General features: G+C 45.0%; 1 protein-coding gene across 1 annotated transcript in view; it reads left to right on the top strand.

Moving 5' to 3' along the window:
- GPAT3 (glycerol-3-phosphate acyltransferase 3) overlaps positions 1 to 19,784 on the top strand; it is a 31,054-nt gene extending 11,270 nt beyond the window's left edge. Inside the window, exons 3-12 of the mRNA XM_083756704.1 lie at positions 278 to 548; positions 3,955 to 4,029; positions 4,760 to 4,849; positions 7,093 to 7,186; positions 8,747 to 8,862; positions 11,927 to 11,982; positions 15,307 to 15,392; positions 17,178 to 17,306; positions 17,545 to 17,624; positions 18,695 to 19,784. Coding sequence (XP_083612830.1) covers positions 278 to 548; positions 3,955 to 4,029; positions 4,760 to 4,849; positions 7,093 to 7,186; positions 8,747 to 8,862; positions 11,927 to 11,982; positions 15,307 to 15,392; positions 17,178 to 17,306; positions 17,545 to 17,624; positions 18,695 to 18,815 — 1,118 coding nt within the window. The 3' untranslated portion in view covers positions 18,816 to 19,784. The remainder of the gene's footprint in view (positions 1 to 277; positions 549 to 3,954; positions 4,030 to 4,759; positions 4,850 to 7,092; positions 7,187 to 8,746; positions 8,863 to 11,926; positions 11,983 to 15,306; positions 15,393 to 17,177; positions 17,307 to 17,544; positions 17,625 to 18,694) is intronic.
- Positions 19,785 to 19,999: the final 215 nt, after the last annotated feature.

The raw sequence follows: 19,999 nt of genomic DNA, 5'->3' as shown, positions 1-19,999 counted from the left end.
AACCAAACCATATGTGGAGGAGCAAGGCTTTCCCACCCAGGGAGTCACCGAGCTAATGGGACTTTGAATGGCAAAATTATTTCCTGCTGATCTCCTAGATAAAATGTTGCCACCTGGTCCTTTTAATGGCAGGTATAAACTGACCTTGTGGAAATGGTACCATGTGTTGCCTGGAACTTGTGTTGCAGGTAACTGACCTGCCTACTGCCCGGCTTCATTTTCTCATTGATCTATAATGTGCTTTTTATTTGTTTATTCCCTACCCTTTACTCTGAAGTTATCATACAGAGGGACCAGACCACCATGGAGAAAGCCATTGCTGGCCTGCGCCATGGGGACTTTGAGCTCTCCGATGTGTTTTACTTCTGCAAAAAGGGGTATGAAGCGATTGTGGAAGACGAAGTCACCCAGAGGTTCACCTCGGAGGAGCTGGTCTCCTGGAACCTCCTTACCAGGACCAACGTCAACTTTCACTACATCAGTTTACGGCTGACCATCGTGTGGGTCATTGGCGTCTTCGTTCGCTACTGTCTCCTGCTGCCTCTTCGGTGAGCCTGTCTCTGTGTGTGGACGTGGGAAGCTGTCTTTAAACAGAGTCAGGGCGTGGGCCCATCCACGTTCACCATTGTCCACACCTTGAGTAGCCAGTGGCAACCTCTCCAGACTATCTATCATCTATCTATCTATCTATCTATCTATCTATCTATCTATCTAAAATTTAAAAAAATCAGTGAAAAAATAATGTGAAAGGAAAGAAAGATGAATAATGTGAAGCAGGGTGGATTTGATTTAAATCAAATCAAGTTACAGTGGTACCTCTGGATGTGAACGGGATCTGTTCCAGAGCCCCATTCGCATCCTGAAGTGAACGCAACCTGCATCTGCGTGGGTTGTGATTCGCCGCTTCTGCGCAAGCGCATGATGTAATTTTGAGCGTCTGCGCATGCGCGAGCGGCAAAACCCGGAAGTAACGCGTTCTGTTACTTCCGAGTCGCCGCAGATCGCAACCTGAAAACGCTCAACCCGAAGCTACTTTAACCTGAGGTATGACTGTAAATCATGATTTAAATCATGGTTTAAATCACTAGTTAGTAAGAGAAGCCAAGTTACAGGGAACCATTCAGAGGGCCTTCTCAGTAGTGGCACCCACCCTGTGGAACGCCCTCCCCCCAGATGTCAAAGAGAAAAACAACTATCTTACTTTTAAAAGAAATCTGAAGGCAGCCCTGTTTAGGGAAGTTTTTAATGACTGATGTTTTATTGTATTTTTAATATTTTGTTGGAAGCTGCCCAGAGTGGCTGGGGAAACCCAGCCAGATGGGCGGGGTATAAATAATAAATTATTATTATTATTATTTAAATATTTTTTTTTACAGAAATACTCATTCTTGCTGGGATAATCTTAATGTTTACAACAAGGTGAAGGTCTCATTTTTGGAATAATAAATGTTCAGAGTAGTTTTTTCAGTTACATCAGAAATTACTGATTTGGTTATACTATAAGAAATACATAGACAGATAACTTATTAAACCTCACACTAATTTCATAATTAACTGCTTATATTTGGACAACTTTTCTGCTGTACTTTATTAGAAGGAGAGAAAAAATTCATTTCCTTAATTTATTTAACAAAAATTGATTCTGTGTATATAAATTTGCAAAGGAACAATGGGATTAAGGGTCTTCCTCAACTCTGTTTTATTTTATAACATTTTTCCTGTGAAGGAAAGGCATGTTATCTCTGCAGACACAAATCCACACTTTTGAGAACTGCAAAAACAAGCATCTATGATAATATCGTCTCGTTAGAAAAACTGCCCCAAATAACCTTACAGAAACGTCTGGAAGAGCATGACATTGTGAATGGATCAATTTACCAAAAAAATTAAGCATGGCATATAAAGCCTCATGCTACATAATTAAAAACAAACCCTTATTTCCTGATGAATAGCCTTTGGACTATAATGTAAATTAACTAGAAAACTAGAAAGATATTTCCTCCAAAAGCATTTAATTTTTAAAAATCGGATTTAAATTTTTAAAAAAACTTATTTTTTTGATATATGTATTTTTAAAATCATTGATATTTATCCACCCTGTGTGAAAGGAAGGAAAGAAAGAGAAAAAACCTCCTATTTATTCAGAAGGAACCAGTCAAGCTTTAGCAGTTTTAAATGAGCAAGGGCCTGGTGCACAAACGCTGTTCTCTGCTCAACTAGCTCCTGAGAACAAGCCGAAACTGCATGCCAGGATTGAAGGTTTATGCACAAGCCAGCACTGGTTTCTTTTTAAATGGAGTGGATTAACAAGCCTAGCTGCCACTTAAGGACGTGGCACATCTATTTGTCAAAGGGTGGTAGCTCCGTGGCAGTGCACCTGTTTTCCACGCAGGCGGTTTCAGGTTAAACGCCTGGGCTGGAACTGCCGAGAGCAGTGGCCACTCAGTGTACCAATGGCCCAATGTGGTATAAGACTATGTTGTCCCTTGGTTTTTTGGATGATTCCTCCTGCTGGCCTCTGAAACCTGGCAAATGCTCTACTTTGCTATTCTTTGTCACTGGGGTTGAGCTGAGATGGACCCTTGGACTCTGCAGGAATGCTGCAAATAACATACAAGCTTGAGTTAAGTACTATTATTAATTACACTAGTGGCCAAAATTGTGGAAACCTTTTGAAAAAAGGGTATTTCTGAGGTTTGATGGCTCACAACACCACTTTTCTTTTGAGTAGCACCATAAAATTATATATCAATGGAAAGATAATTTAATGAAGAATGTAATGTAACGAAGTTTGTTCAGTTATCTGTATTCTATCAAAAGTTATAGCCAAATAACCAGGAAAAAAGAAGCATAAGTTGCTTAGGTTGATATTCAGTATGTAACCAATGAGCATGAGTGTTTAGAGAGTCAATCGGGTCTTGTGAGCCATCAAACCTAGAAATACTTTCCCCAAAAGGTTCCCACAATTTTGGCCACTAGTATGTATCCCAGCTTGCGTCCAAGAAGCTCAAAGTGACAACATGGTCCCTTCCCTCCTCATTTAATCCTCACAACAACCCTGTGAGGTAGGTAAGGCTAAGACACAGTGACTGGCCCAAGGTCACCCAGCGAGCTCCATGGCTGAGTGGCGATTTGAACCCTGATTGCCCAAGCACTTGGTGTTTCCCAAACTTGGGCCTTCAGCTTTTTTTTGGACTACAGTTTTCACCATCCCTGACCACTGGTCCTGCTAGCTAGGGATCATGGGAGTTGTAGTCCAACAACAGCTAGAGACTCGAGTTTGGGAAATAGTGCTCTAAAAGCACTAATCCATACCACAATACGTGACCCAAATCCTCGCCTGGAGGCACACGATGCAGTACTTTGCTGCAGCCAAGGTGGACAGTGCCTGGATGGGAGAAGGATGATGATGATGATGATGATACAGTGGTTCCTTGGGTTAAGTACTTACTTCGTTCCAGAGGTCCATACTAAACCTGAAACTGTTCTTAACCTGAAGCACCACTTTAGCTAATGGGGCCTCCCGCTGCTGCTGCGCCGCCGGAGCACGATTTGTGTTCTCATCCTGAAGCAAAGTTCTTAACCTGAAGCACTATTTCTGGGTTATTAGAGTCTGTAACCTGAAGCGTATGTAACCCGAGGTACCACTGTAATAATAATAATAATAATAATAATAATAATAATAATAATAATGAAGAATTTATTATTTATACCTTGCCCATCTGGCTGGGTTTCCCTGTGAAACCAAGTATGCTACATGGTTATGGAGATGGTTACATTTTAAAAACTCATCTGGAGACCAAAAGTATGCACTTTAAGGAAGCATTTCTCTTCCGATCAAACTCATTTGTCAGGATTTCCAATTGCAAATTATCTGAAGATGCTCCAAGTAGGATCTGATGGTCTTGAATGGATAATGCATTTTGGATTTTCCCTTCTGTTTTCCCTCCCCAGGGTTACCTTGGCACACATTGGGATCCTTTCCATGATTTGCGGCGCCACGTTGGTAGGCCAGCTTCCAAATGGAGAGTAAGTGGATCTACTTTGCATCACTAACTTTGGGAAAAGAAGAGAAAACAAAACTCCACCTCCGCCTTGGGCCAACCTCTTGCATCAACGCAAGCTGTTTCTTGGAATTATTGGAATGCCGATTGACAGCTGGGATTCACCTGCCAAAGCATAACGTTATATCGTGCGAAGCTTTATAATCTTGCAGGAGCAAGTTTCATTATTCGCTGTGTAAAACTAATGGCCCATCCGTTTTGCCAGAAAAGTTCTTATAAACATACGTGACTGTGTTTATAAGAGGGAAAGCAAAGGGGGAATTTCCATTTATGGAGACATTGAAATAACAAGCAGAGAGATGGGAACCAGCTGGTGACACAATCTTATAGACTTGGGGTGTAAAAGTAATTGATAAGGGGAGAGCATGATCAAAAGCAGCTGAAAGGACAAGAAGAGTTGAGAATTAAGTGGGGGGCTGCTGGATTTTGTAGAGAAGAGGGTATCCATTATTTTTGGGAGGCCACTTTTCCCAAATCATCCATTTTCTGAATATGTATCTTTATAGACAGAGCTACTGAACTCTTTGTTCTTCAGCTTGTTTAGAATGCTGACTCCTCTTTTGCTATCAAGAAGTTGAAATTAGGTTGTGATGTGTAAATAACCAGTGTTGCAACTCTGAGATCCTGGGAAATGTGGACCTACGTAACTTAGATTTGTAAAGCTGCTGTTACACCCAGTTTTTCCTGTTTTGCAGAACCAAAGACTGGCTGAGTGACCTTGTCCACCTCACCTGCTCCCGGATCCTTGTCAGAGCGCTTTCTGGCAACATTTATTACCATAACAAGTGAGTGAAAGAAAACACGACCCCTTCCCAGGACTGAAGTTAGATAAGTTCTTTTCTGATGGTGCCGGATAGATCAAGGTGTATTTTGTTGCTTCTGCTGATGTACACATCAGGCAGAATCAAGTGGTAGAATGAAGTGTACCACTAGAGTTTACAAGTCTGGGATCACATCTTTTTAACATTCTGTTGCGTAAAAAAAACAAAACACCCCTGCAAGTAAACTGCTAGCACAAGGAATGGATGCCGCATCAACTCTTTTAAGCTGAAGTGCTGTTTGTTTAACTTAAAGCAAGTTCTTTTTGTGTGTGTGTTTGGGTCCCTCCAAACAGGTGTGTTGCTTTTGCAGGTACATTCTGCACTACGTCTTTGGTACATCAGTAGTTCCCTAGTTGTTGTTGTTGTTTAGTCGTTTAGTCGTGTCCGACTCTTCGTGACCCCATGGTGGTGGATTAATACTGGGCTGTCCACACATTCCTTCCACTTCTGCAATGCTTCTCCAACGTTACTGCATTATTGTACTTTTGCGCTGGAGCACAACACATCTGGGACAACCTGCCCCCCCTCCCCCCAGTACAAGGTAAAGGTAAAGGTACCCCTGCCCGTACGGGCCAGTCTTGACAGACTCTGGGGTTGTGCGCCCATCTCACTTAAGAGGCCAGGGGCCAGCGCTGTCCGGAGACACTTCCGGGTCACGTGGCCAGCGTGACATCGCTGCTCTGGCGAGCCAGAGCCGCACACGGAAACGCCGTTTACCTTCCCGCTGGTAAGCGGTCCCTATTTATCTACTTGCACCCGGAGGTGCTTTCGAACTGCTAGGTTGGCAGGCGCTGGGACCGAGCAGCGGGAGCGCACCCCGCCGCAGGGATTCGAACCGCCAACCTTTCGATCGGCAAGTCCTAGGCGCTGAGGCTTTAACCCACAGCGCCACCTGCGTCCCAAGCCCCCCAGTACATTTGTGGTCTAAACAGTTACAGAATTTTGGTGGGAAGCAAAAGGGCAGCCACCAATTGGAAACAAAGAAATTATTTCCATCCTAAAATCTTTGCAGGCTCAAACAGTATGCGAAGTGGGATTGCACATAACTGACCCTGAAAGCATCATGAATACACAGTGAAAAGGACGCTTGGAAGGGCCTGTTGTGTTTTGTTGTGAGATGGATTCAGAAACTTCATCTTCCCCCAGCTGTCTCAAGTGGTACAGTCCACTCTGTCATCTCTGGGCTCTGCATGATGAAGAACAGGGCTTATCTGGGTTTATCTTTCCCTGCTCGGATGTCAACATCCTCTTCCGAGTATAGTCTGTGGGCCTTTGGAAGGGGCAGTGGGTAGTGACATGAAGCAGGGCCTTTTTGGTGGTGGTGCCTTGACTCTGGAATGCTCCCAAGGGGGGAGACTTACCCAGTAGCTATTAATAACTTTATTCTTCACAAAGTTGTCTAAACCTCTTTAAAAGCCATCCAAGTTGGTGGCCATAGCTACTTCCTGTAGGAGTAAGTTCTATAGTTGTAACTATGCACTGTGTGAAAAAGTGCTTTCTTTTATCTGTCCTGAATATTCAGCTTCACTGGATGCCTGAGTATTATGAGAGAGGGACAAAAACCTTTCTCTATCCACTTCCTCCACAGCATACTTAATTTTATACAAGTCTTATCATGCCCCCTCTTACTTGACTTTTCCTTGAGCTGAAAGGTCCCACAAGTTGTCTGTGTAGTGCCTGTGTGTGGGTCTTCTGGGGGTTAAAGACCATTAAAAAAATGCCAAGTCCAATTGCTTTCAGAATACAGTGGTACCTCGGGTTAAGTACCGGAGGTCTGTACTTAATCTGAAACTGTTCTTAACCTGAAGCACCACTTTAGCTAATGGGGCCTCTTGCTGCTGCCGCGCCACCAGAGCATGATTTCTGTTCTCATCCTGAAGCAAAGTTCTTAACCTGAAGCACTATTTCTGGGTTAGCGGAGTATGTAACCTGAAGCGTATGTAACCCGAGGTACCAATGTATGCTTTTTAAAGTCTGTGCGCTGTTTTAAATGTCTTGCTTGTGGCTGAGAATTGCAGCTTAGAAATCTTAAATGTTGACAAAGAATGCATTTTCTTTTGACTTTTAAATGGCAACCCTGCTCATTAAGCCTTTACAGCGAAGAATACTCACGTGTAACATGCGGCAGGTTTATGGGCATCTCGCAGCCGCTCGTCCCCTACTGCAAAGTTGTGAAAAACTTGTGGTGTCCTCCTGTCATTTTGCAGGGAGAACAAACCTAAGAAAGGAGGAATTTGTGTTGCCAACCACACATCCCCAATAGACGTCATAATCTTGACCAATGATGGCTGTTACGCAATGGTACGTCTTAAGTCTCATGAGTTTTGCAGTTGCAAGGACTGAGAATTGTAAAGACCTCTGTACATGAAGCCAGCGTTGAACTGTAGCTACTTCCTAGTTGCTAATAATTGAAGCCATTGCTTTGTGTTGAGTTGAGAAAACTCTTGATGCAAAAAGGAAGAGGAATTGGTGCAACTGATTTAGCTGTGCAGCTGCACAGAAGCACTTTTAATAGTTTTCACCTGTCAGTGCTATCAGTGTGGATAACAATTGACATTGCTTAAGAAAGCAGGTCTTTGTCCTGAGGAGCTTACAGTTGACACTGAGAAACGGAGAAAGAAGAGGCAAGGGTAAATAGGGAAAGAAAATGAGGAAGGTTTACTGCAGATATTCAAAGGCTGTGTCTTACCTGTGTGTAGGGTTTCCAGAAAAATAGCTCCCCATGCAAAACAAACAAATATTGTTGACATGCCTGCCCAATTCACTGCCACGAAGGCTTTGTTCAGTGGTGTCCAAACTTTTTTCAGAGAGGGCCAGATTTGACAAAGTGAAGGGCTGTGAGGGCTGACCAACCAAAGTTGTTAACTTTAGGATTTTACCCCAGGAAATAAACTGCCACAGGGGCCAGATGAAACCGAGCAGCGGGCTGGATTGGGCCCCCGAAATGGTCTTTGGACATTCCTGGCTTTGTTAATCAAATAGGTGGCAAAGGCCCCATCTGCACCCTGCCATTAAAGCAATATTCCTGGAGAGCCAGTGTGGTGTAGTGGTTAAGAGCGGTAGTCTCGTAATCTGGGGAACCGGGTTCGCGTCTCCGCTCCTCCACATGCAGCTGCTGGGTGACCTTGGGCCAGTCACACTTCCTTGAAGTCTCTCAGCCCCACTCACCTCACAGAGTGTTTGTTGGGGAGGAAGGGAAAGGAGAATGTTAGCCGCTTTGAGACTCCTTAAAGGGAGTGAAAGGCGGGATATCAAATCCAAACTCCTCATCTTCTTCAATGTTCCATCACTTGGAAGATGGAGTGAGCTTGTTTTCTCCTACTCCGGAGAGCAGGACCCTAACCAATGGATTCAGGTTACAAGAAAGTAGATCCCAACTAAACATCAGAAAATACTTTGACAGTGAGAGCTGTTTGGCAGAGGAACAGTCTACAGTTGTAGACTTTCCTACCTTGGAGGTTTTTAAGTAGAGGTTGGATGGTCATCTGTCATGCATGCTTTAGCTTAGATCCTTGCATTGCAGGGGGTGGACTAGATGACTTAAGGGGTCCCTTCCAACTTTACAATTCTATGATTCTGGGAAGTGACAGTAACGTGCAGTAGAAAGTGTGAGATAACCACCTCCCTGACACAACGTTGTTAACCTCCCAGCAAACAGATAGTAATGGAAGCTCAAAAAAGCAGATTGTGGGCACTTAAAGATGTCGTAATCATGTCCTTCAAGAATGACATCACTTTCAATGCATGGGGGGGCGATCAACTCCACTCACAAGCCTCCTTTATAGTTTTAAAAGGGAACTATTTTGAAGGAACTCCCTGTTGATTTGATTTTGTCTTTTTTTTGGTGGGGGGACCTTACAGGTGGGCCAAGCTCACGGGGGCCTAATGGGTGTGATTCAGAGAGCCACCGTCAAAGCCTGCCCACATGTTTGGTTTGAACGCTCCGAAATGAAAGATCGCCACCTGGTGACGAAAAGGTATGGGCTTTGTTGTTGTTTTTTGACCTGAACACCAAGAGACAAATGGCTGTGGATTGCTCTAAAGCAGGGGTCAGCAAACTTTTTACGCAGGGGGCCAGTCCACTTTCCCTCAGACCTTGGGGGGCGGAATATATTTTTTTTGTGGGGGGGCGGGAATGAACGAATTTCTATGCCCCACAAATAACCCAGAGATGCATTTGGACTTGAATTTAATTTGATTTGATTTACCGTATTTTTCGTCCCATAGGACGCACCTAGGTTTTTTTTTTGGGGGGGAAATAAAGAAGAAAAAAATTCCTCCCCCCCCGGCACGGGGCTGGCATGGGGTAAGCCCGAGCTTCCCCTGACCCCAGCCTCCAGAACAGCCTGCTATCTGCAAGCCTAGGGAGCCGCGCCGGTCTCCCCAGGCTTGCGGAGAGCTGCCTGAAGCCCGGGCGCGCTCTTCAGCATGCCCGAGGCTTCGGAATGCAGGCAGCTCTGCGCAACCTTTGGGAGCCCGGCGCGGCTTGGCGCCGGGCTCCTGAGGGTTGTGCAGAGCTGCGTGGAGCCTGGAGAGCGAGAGGGGTCAGTGCGCACCGACCCCTCTTGCTCTCCAGGCTCTTCAGCGAAAGCCTGTATTCGCCCCATAGGACGCACACACATTTCCCCTTCATTTTTGGAGGGGAAAAAGTGCGTCCTATAGGGCGAAAAATACGGTAAACTGATTTTATAATGAATTGATTTTAGAATGCTGTATTATTTTATTGTTGTTAGCCGTTCTGAGCCCCGCATCGGCGGGATATAAATAAAAATTTATTATTATTATTATTATTATTATTATTATTATTATTATTATTATTATTATTAAATAAAAGCACACATTCTCCTCATGTAAAAACACCAGGCAGGCCCCACAAATAACCCAGAGATGCATTTTAAATAAAAGCACACATTCTACTCATGTAAAAACACCAGGCAGGCCCCACAAATAACCCAGAGATGCATTTTAAATAAAAGGACACATTCTACTCATGTAAAAACACCAGGCAGGCCCCACAAATAACCCAGAGATGCATTTTAAATAAAAGGACACATTCTACTCATGTAAAAACACACTGATTCCTGGACCATCCACGGGCCGGATTTAGAAGGCGATTGGGCCAGATCCAGTCCCCAGGCCTTAGTTTGCCTACCCATGCTCTAAAGCTAACATATTTGTATGCTTCTTATTTACTGCACGGAAAAGTGTGGCTCTCCTTGTGTTAACTGCCATTGAGGATTAGAAAAGTAAGATAAGAAGGAGGGCCAGACCAATGGTGTGCAGTCTCTCTGATATGTCATTGCGTTAGTTCTGTCCATTCATAACCTTGCAAATGCAAATAAAGGTATAGTCTGCCTCAGGGTGGATTTGATTTAGCTCAAATCAATTTAAATCACGATTTAAATCACTAGTCAGTAAGACTTGATTTAAATCTATTTTTTTGCAGAAAGACTCATTCTCGCTGGTATAATCTTAATATTTACAACCAGATGAAGGTTTCGTTTTTAAAAAGATAAATTTTCAGAGTTGTTTTTTCAGTTATATACATAGACAGATAATTATGAAATTATTTTGAGGTCTAATGAGTTAGCTGTTTATATTTCGACAATTTTTCTGCTGTACTTCATTGGAAAGGGGAAAATAATCATTAGTAACAATTTACACAATTTCTTTAACTAAAACAATAACATTATAGCATATGTATCCATGTTTGCTAACTGATATGGTTAAACAATTTTTATCTTTTTTTAAAAAACTGAGTATTAGCACACATGAAAAACGTAAAACAAATCCTTATTTCCTGATGAATAGCCTTTGGACTATAATGTAACTTAAATAGAAAACTATCTTTAGAAAGATTTTTCCTCCAAAAGGATTTTATTTTAAAAATAAAAAAATCTGATTTTTTAAAAAATAAAAACACTGTTTTTTAAGCACCCTGGTCTGCCTTATCTCTGGGAAAAACTGGCAAAACAGCCTCCGCCCAGTATACCTGAAGGAGTGTCTCCACCCCCATCGTTCAGCCCAGACACTGAGGTCCAGCGCCGAAGGCCTTCTGGCGGTTCCCTCACTGCGAGAAGTGATGTTACAGGGAACCAGACAGAGGGCTTTCTTGGTAGTGGCGCCCACCCTGTGGAACACCCTCCCATCAGATGTAAAGGAAATAAACAACTATCTTTTAAAAGACATCTGAAGGCAGCCCTGTTTAGGGAAGTTTTTAATGTTTAATGATATATTGTATTTTTAAGATTCGGTTGGGAGCCGACCAGAGTGGCTGGGGAAACCCAGCTAGATGGGCGGGGTATAAATAATTTATATTTATTATTGTTGTTGTTGTTGTTGTTGAACAAGCAATAAATATTCAACTGCTGGCTGGAGTGAAGCAGCTGCAAAAGTGCTTTGCAAACCCGCATGCAACTCCTTGAATATCCCGGCTTACTAAACCAAACCCCTCGGGCAAGTCCATGCAGCTGCTTTGCAGCCACTGCCAACAACCTTAATAATCATAATCATAATAAATTATTTATACCCCGCCCTCCCTGGCCAGAGCTGGGCTCAGGGCGGCAAACATAGTAGGGGGAAAACCCCAATTTAAAATGCAGGTTAAAATGCAATTTAAAACCTTGCCTTCCTTCTGTTGGTAAAATTTCTTCCCCACCCACACCAAACTGAAATGGTGCTTTGAAGAGGAGGACCTTGAAAGATACCTCCCGATCTGAGAACCACTTAGCCTGCTTGACTCTTAAATATTTCACTGCACAGCACAGAGCTAAGCTATGCAATTTGCTCTTGCAAGGTGTTGCCAATGGCCGCCGGCTTAGATGGCTTTGAAAGAGGATGTTGTCATCAAAGGCTACTGCTTGTGGGCTTTCCATGGTGACATCTGGTTGGCCGCTGTGAGAACAGGATCCTGGATTAGACCTTTGACCTGATCCAGCAACCCTCTACTTTTGTCCTGAGTTGTTGGAAACAGATTCCAAATTCCAAGAGACCCTCTTGAGTACTGAGGCAAAGACTGAAATATTTCTCCTTTTCTTTCAGGTTGAGGGAGCATGTTGCGGATAAGGAGAAGCTGCCCATTTTAATTTTTCCAGAAGGTAAAACACACACTTCTGTTCCCTCATTTGTGGCTTAATAACAATTACGATACAATATGATAATCTTTATTGTCATTGTCCCATACAGAACATCAAATTGAAAAATCTACATCAGACATTCAAAAACCAACATGCCTGCTATCCCAGCTATTCCAGCCTGGTTAACCCCCTAAAAACTCTGATACCCCATAATTAAATACAATACACTCCCATAGAGACTACCTTACACTGTGTTTAAAACCAAAATTGCATTTGGATAGAAACTGTTTCTCAGGCGGCTAGTCCTAGTCTTTATAACCCTGAACCTTCTTCCAGAAGGCAGAAGCTGGAAAAGTTCATTTTCGGGGTGTGCACTATCTCTGCAGCTTTCTTATGGCACCTGGAAGCATAGATTTGATCCAAGGTGGGAAGAGTGCACCCAGTTGTTCTCTCCGCTGCCTTTACAACCCTGGACAGCATTGTTTTTTCACTGATGGTGCAGCTCCCAAACCACACACACAGACCATAAGTTAATACTGTCTGAGTCGCTCTTGGACTCTTCCCTCGCCGTGAGGAGTTCCCCTCAGGTTGGTTACATCAAATTCCTGCGAGAACATCCTCTCTTGTGACAGTCTTATGGAGGAAAACAGCAGAATATGCCCGTAAACAATGAGATCGTAATATGAGGCCCATCTTTGTTTGCCTCCTCCATGGCAACACAAGAGCAGGCCTTATCTGTGGTGGCTCCCCATTTGTGGCATGTTTTTCCCAGGGAAGTTCAACTGGCGCCTTTCATTAGGCACCAGGCAAAAGCATTATAGCCAGGCCTTTGGCCTAATTTAGCTATCTGTGGCCACTTAGCAGCAGGCCACAGACATCCCATGCAGATACATGAAAACCAAGGGAAATAAGTTAATTTCTCATTTTCTCTTGGTTTTCACATGTCTGCATGGGGTGTTTTCGTCTGGGTGGTTGTACGCTGCTTTAGGTTGCCCTGGGCAAGGTAATGCGACAAACAATTCAACAAATAATAATGATGAATACATAAATAATAAAGGCCATGTGGCTGAGCTTCTCTCTGCCCTTGCCCCTGTCCTGCCCTCTGATACGTGGCTTGGCATCCAGCATATACCCCTTGTCAGGGGAGTCTTTAGCATATGCGCCGCCGGGGTGCAAAAATCCGCCCAGCACTCCCAAATTTAGTTTAGCCCCCAAATTAACTTTTACAGTGGACGCTCAGGTTGCGAACGTGATCCGTGCGGGATGCATGCTCTCAACCCGCAGCATTCGCAACCCGTGTCTGCGCACACGTTGGTTACAATTCAGTGCTTCTGCGCATGCGCAAAGGCAATTTAATGCTTCTGCGCATGCGCGACCGCCGAAACCCGGAAGTAACCTATTCCGGCACTTCCGGGTTTCGGCGGTCCACGAAAAGACGCAACCTGAAATGGCTGTAATCCGAGGTATGACTATTGTGCTTATGTCAGACACCATGCTTAGGTCTTATCTCTTGTTCACAAAAGAAGGGAGGAAAAAGAAACAAACTTTGTTTTTTAATTTATTTACTGACAAGCGCCACCGTGGTAAATGACAGGCGCCGCCTCTGGCACGGCGCGTCTTTGGTAAATGAGCACACAAAGTCGAAAGTCCTTTAGTGAAGCAAGTGTCCGACTCTAGGGTTGTGCGCCCATCTCACTTAAGAGGCCGGGAGCCAGCGCTGTCCGGAGACACTTCCGGGTCACGTGGCCAGCGTGACAAAGCTGCATCTGGCGAGCCTGCGCCAGCGCAGCACACGGAAACGCCGTTTACCTTCCTGCTATAAAGTGGTACCTATGTATCTACTTGCACTTAGGGGTGCTTTCGAACTGCTAGGTGGGCAGGAGCTGGGACCGAAAGACGGGAGCTCACCCCACCGCGGGGATTCGAACCGCCGACCATGCGATCGGCAAGTCCTAGGCGCTGAGGTTTTACCCACAGCGCCACCCGCGTCCCACTAGTGTCCTTTAGTGGATACATCCTTTAGTGAAGCAGGTATACATTTCAGTAATACCTAAGTATATATGTGTCAGAGCTGCCTCTAGGTCCCAGCTCACAGAGGACCAACGCTAGTCAGTAATAACGTATAAAAGTCTTTATTGAAGATTAGTTTCCATTTCCAAACCGCAGCGTGCAACTCTACGTTTTAGAATCTAGACCGGCGAAGCTCCATCTGAGTCTCCGCCTCCTAGACACCAGTTTAAGACTCTAGCCTTACTCCACCTCTTCCGTTGTTCTTTCCTCCTCTGGGTCCCTCTGCCCCCTGGGGTTTCCTCCTTTCTGGACTCTTCTGACGCTGACCCCCCTGAGTCTTGCCCCTCCTTCCGGCGGGCTTTAGGACCTGGCTCCCTATCCGGGCTGCCTGCTGTGCCGCTCGCCTGTACATTTGAACTTGGCGCGCGCGCCCAGCCGGTAACTTTCCTCTTGACCGTTTCCCCGCTCTCCGATGGAGGCGTGGTCAATCCTGACTCATCTCCTCTCGCTGGTGGTGAGAACACTGGTCCCGATGCCTGGGACTCCTCCCCCCCACTGCGCTCTGGTGGGGAAGCTGGTCCTGATTTCCAACTGCTGCTCTGGGAGTCCCCGCTGGCCCCTTCCTTCTGGGGTTTCCCCCTTGGCACCCCCCTTGCCCTGGCCATCGGCGCTCCCTTCTGTGAATCTTCCGATTTGCTGGAGAGGCTCATGGAATCCCTCTGACCACTGTCACCGCCTACGCTCCCCTCGGATTCCTCCCCCTCGCTCTCCATTTCCTCCCTCTCCTGTGCCTCTGCTCCTGAGCCCCTGACAATATGTATTTTGTTTTTCTAGCTTGATCAAAATTATTTGTTATTTCATAACAGGTAGATAAGAGCTTAGGCGGCTTCAGTGGCGGGTGCCTGGCTCTCCTCAGAATTTGGCGCCCAGGAGCCCTGCACCCCCGGGTAAAGATGGCCCTGCCCCTTGTGTAGACATTATTGGGCTGGGTGAACCCATGGCCTGGGTTTGCATAAGGCAGCTCCTGTGTTCCTTTGTCATTCACGGAACGACTCCAGCTTGCACAATGGAACTTGCCCTCCCTCTTCTTCCCCAACTCCCCACCCCCAGCCCGCAAAATTAAAATTAAAATTAAAAAAATAATAAAATAAAATAAAAAAGTGGTAGGGGTGTAAGGAGAGAATAAAGATCCATTGAGCAATCAAAAGTTCTGGCATGATCGGGTCAACTTAGTTCAATACAGCCTTCTGCAACTCAGGACTAAGGCGAATAATGCTCCATCTGGGTTTGTGTTTACTGATTGCTCTGTCTTTTATTTATTTTTTGAAAAACCAGGCACTTGTATAAACAACACCTCGGTCATGATGTTTAAAAAGGGAAGCTTTGAAATCGGTGGCACAATCTACCCAGTTGCTATCAAGGTAAGAACACGCAAAAATATTCTAGGTTCTAGAAGGTTTTCTAGCCAATTCTAGCCAGTTCCTAGGACAGCTATTCCTAGTGCCCTCTGGATGTGTGGAACTCCACGTCCCATCATCCCTGATCACAGGCTATGTTGGCTGAGGCCACTGGGAGTTGGAGACCAGCAACATCTGGACGGCAATAGCTTCCCCATGTTTTCCCAGGAAGGTGTGGCTGCTGCTGGATCTCATGGATTCCAGCCAGGCATGGATGTCTGGAGATGCCTCCAGACAGGTTCAAGATACATTAAACTGGACGAAGATGCAAGTGAGAGCCAGCATCTGGAAGCTCAGCTTCCTCCATCCATGAGCTTTGCTAAAGAGGGACTGGGCAGAGGAATGAATGGAGCGCAACCAGGCTTTCCCTGTTCTTACATCTGAAAGCAGATTTGTCTCTTTCCAGGGAGAAGTGTGCCATAAACCCATGGCACCAAGTCCAGTACAGTGGTACCTCAGGTTAAGTACTTAATTCATTCCGGAGGTCCGTTCTTAACCTGAAACTGTTCTTAACCTGAAGCACCACTTTAGCTAATGGGGCCTCCCGCTGCTGCCGTGCTGCCACCACACGATTTCTTTTCTCATGCTGAAGCAAAGTTCTTAACCCGAGGTACTATTTCTGGGTTAGCGGAGTCTGTAACCTGAAGCGTCTGTAACCCGAGGTACCACTGTACTAACTAGCTACAGACTACAGTCAAACCTTGGTTGTCGAAGGTAATCCGTTCCGGAAGACCATTTGACTTCTGAAACATTTGAAGACCGAAAACTGAAAGCGGAAGCCTCAATACAATAGGGAGGCTTGACTATAATTAGCCAGCTCCCCCCCACCAGTTTTTTATTCATTTTATAACAACACAAACAGAAAAAAACAAACAATACAAGCAAATTCTTATCTTATCCTTATTTTTTCTAAACATTGTTAGGTGGGCTTCCCCAAGTCCCCCCATCTGATTTTCATTTTACCTCATCTTTAGCAGTTTACATATATCATAATTTTTAACCCTTTTTTATCATGCTTACTTTTACCATAAAAATCTTCACATTTTATCACTTACAAATAATACTATTTTAAAAAACACTGTCTTCTACTTCTAACCCTACAGCCTATATCCACTTCCAAAGCTATTCTAAGATTTAAATACAGCGGTACCTCGGGTTAAGTACTTAATTCGTTCCGGAGGTCCGTTCTTAACCTGAAGCACCACTTTAGCTAATGGGGCCTCCTGCTGCCACCACGCCGCTGGAGCACGATTTCTGTTCTTATCCTGAAGCAAAGTTCTTAACCTGAAGCACTATTTCTGGGTTAGCAGAGTCTGTAACCTGAAGGGTATGTAACCTGAGGTACCACTGTATTAACATATTTTTTCAGATATTCTTTAAACTTCTTCCAATCTTCTTCCACCGTCTCTTCTCTCTGGTCTCGGAGTCTCCCAGTCAGTTCGGCAAGTTCCATATATTCCATCATCTTCATCCACCAGCTCCCCAGCACTCATGAATGCTAACCTTGCAAGCCAAATGGGGGGAGCCTGCCGGACCTCACTGTGCCCATAGGCGAGAGGTTGTCTCGCCGCTGGCCTAATGGTTGCTCCCCCCCCCACCCTTAGAACTCTTGATTAACTTCTCACAGCCCTACACTTTTGGGAATTTCTGCTGTCTTCCAAGAATGCTCCTTTTACACGGCTTGTGAAATGGCCCTTTTCACGTTGGCCGTGAGCGTGACTCTCAAACGCTGTCCTCCTCCCTTTGCAGTACGACCCCCAGTTTGGCGACGCCTTCTGGAACAGCAGCAAGCATGGCATCGTCAGCTACCTTCTGCGGATCATGACCAGCTGGGCCATCGTGTGCCACGTCTGGTACCTGCCGCCGGTGATGAGAGAGGTATCTGCTGTTTTCTCATTGTTTGCCCATTGGCACAGACACTGCAGTTTAAGAAGCAGGAGGAATGACCCATATTGGTGCCTTTGTAGCTTTTGGGGGCAGCTAACCAGAGATGCTGTTTTGATTCTCAACCCTATTCTCTCCCTCTCCAGGCTAAACTTGAGAAGTCCAGAGTTGACTTCCTTATTGCATTTATATGTGGGTTACAGACGACTGCGTTCTATTTCTTTCTTTGCAGGAAGGAGAAGATGCCGTTCAGTTTGCTAACAGGGTGAAGTCTGCTATCGCTCGCCAAGGAGGACTTACGGAATTGCCCTGGTGAGAAAAATGAGACTATGTCCAAGAGAGGAGAGAGAGAGAAATTAGAGAGTACTCTGCAAAAATTCAGAGCCTTAAATTTCAGCAGTGGGTGGTAATGACCTAGAATTCAGTTTGCCATTTGTCTTGAATGCTTTAGTTGAGATTCCTGCACTGCAAGGAGTTGAACTAGACGACCCTTGTGGTGCCTTTCAGCACTACAGATATATGATTCTAGAAGTAACAGTGCAGGCCTAACCAGGTCTGCTCAGAAGTAAGCCCTAATCAGTTCAATGGTGCTCACTCCCCAGTAAATGGCACTTAGGATTGCAGTCTTGATCTGCTCTGAGCACTGCCTACAAATGCAATAAAGGTAAAGGGACCCCTGACTATTAGGTCCAGTCATGACCGACTCTGGGGTTGCGGCGCTCATCTCGCTTTATTGGCTGAGGGAGCTGGCGTACAGCTTCCAGGCCATGTGGCCAGCATGACTAAGCCACTTCTGGCAAACCAGAGCAGCGCATGGAAACGCTGTTTACTTTCCCGCCAGAGTGGTACCTATTTATCTATTTGCACTTTGATGTGCTTTCAAACTGCTAGGTTGGCAGGAGCAGGGACCGAGCAACGGGAGCTCACCCTGTCGCGGGGATTCAAACCACCGACCTTCTGATCGGCAAGCCCTAGGCTCTGTTGTTTAGACCTCAGCGCCACCCGCGTCCCTAACAAATGCAGTAGTGTCTAGCTGAACAGATCTGCGATTGCAATGACTTTTGGTTGTGCAACCGCCTTCTCCTTTCACCTCTCTCTCCACATACCCCTTTAACTTCCTGCAATCCTTTGTAGCATATCACCTGGATAGCTCAGCTGGTTAGAGCATGGTACTGATAATGCCAGGGTTGCAGGTTTGATCCCTGTGTGGGACAGCTGCATATTCATGCATTACAGGGGGTTGGCTTTCAACCCTCCAATTCTTTGATTTGGGGAGAGAAGAGAGAGATGTTCTGTTGGGAATCCTTGCGCTAGCCAGCCTACTTGGGAGTGCCATCTTTATTCTGCTTCATACATTTCCCTTTCTGCCCTGTTCTTTTCAGGGACGGAGGTTTGAAACGAGCCAAAGTCAAGGAGACTTTCAAGGAAGAGGAGCAGAAGAACTACAGCAAGATGATAATAGGAAATGGAGCCTTGTCAAGTCGACCAGCAGACTCTGACTGATCTCTTCTGGCGGACGCTTTCCATGCCTCATCGCTATAGAAACATGTGGATTGTTCCCCCCCCCCCATTAGAAAAGAGAAGAAATCAAAGCAAGTGTGGGGAGAGCCAAGGCATCGCTTTGTTTTCCCTTCAGCTGTGGCTTGTTGGTTTTGCCACTGTCCGCCGGTGAATTCTTGCTATTGATGTCTGGGAAAAGAGGACTGGATTGAAGCAGAATGGGAAAATCCCAGGCAGCAACTTCTGAATGTTTGCCCAAGGGGGATTGTAGATAATGATTATAATAATAATAGTAATAAAAATCGAGCCCAAGTTATGTAGTTTGTACAAATAACAGTCAACGTTGTTTAAGTGGTTATGGAAAGTTTGGGAAACTCCTCTACGGTCACTCTGATGGATTGCTGTGTGTTGATTGTTTGAGTAGGTGGTCTAACATTTCGATGGCTTGTTTTCGATGGGTGTATTTTTGTTGTTGCCGAGACGTTTTTAGGGAGGAAGTGAATGTCATTTAGTGTTACCAGGATGAACAGCTAGAAAAATGAAACCTTGACTGGTGGCTATTCTTGACAGTTGCAGTGAGGAACCAAAACAGCCTGCAGACATTGTTTTTATTTTTGTTCTTTTAAAAAGGTTGCTTCTTATAGAAATCCACTCCATCTTTCAGAAGAACTGTCTGGAAAAATGTTTAATCCAGTTTGGGGGGTCACTTACCCGCCCCTCACGAAACAGAGAAGAGCAAGTGGTTGAAATGCTCAATTTTTTTAAATAAAAAAACCATCACTCTGCTCCCTTTGTAATAAAACGCTAAAAAGTTGGAAGGGGAAAAAATAGTGGAGGTAAACAGTGTCTGATGAAATGCACTTCTTCCATGGTCTGTGTTGGCAGCAGCCCTATATGTGTATCTGTCACTTCCTGTATGAGAAATGTTATGTTGCCTTATTGTAAATTGAAATAAATTCTATATTTCTACTAGTGGTAGCATTACCCCCCCTTTTTTACTCATTCCCCACAGCTGTGCATAGTCTGCACTTAAAATAGAAACCTGGGCCAAGGTCACCCAAAACATTCAGCTTGTATGAATTATGCACGTAAAATACCTTTTACATAATTTTGTTGGGAGAGACCAGGGAACTAATAGAAGCTCCTGGAGCCTCAGCCCCTATCAGTGTCAATTGTATTTCCCTTGT

The sequence above is a fragment of the Podarcis gaigeae genome (genome assembly GCF_964106915.1).
Source record: "Podarcis gaigeae genome assembly, chromosome: 9".
NCBI lineage: Eukaryota > Metazoa > Chordata > Lepidosauria > Squamata > Lacertidae > Podarcis > Podarcis gaigeae.
This window is presented reverse-complemented; position numbering and strand designations above follow the sequence as displayed.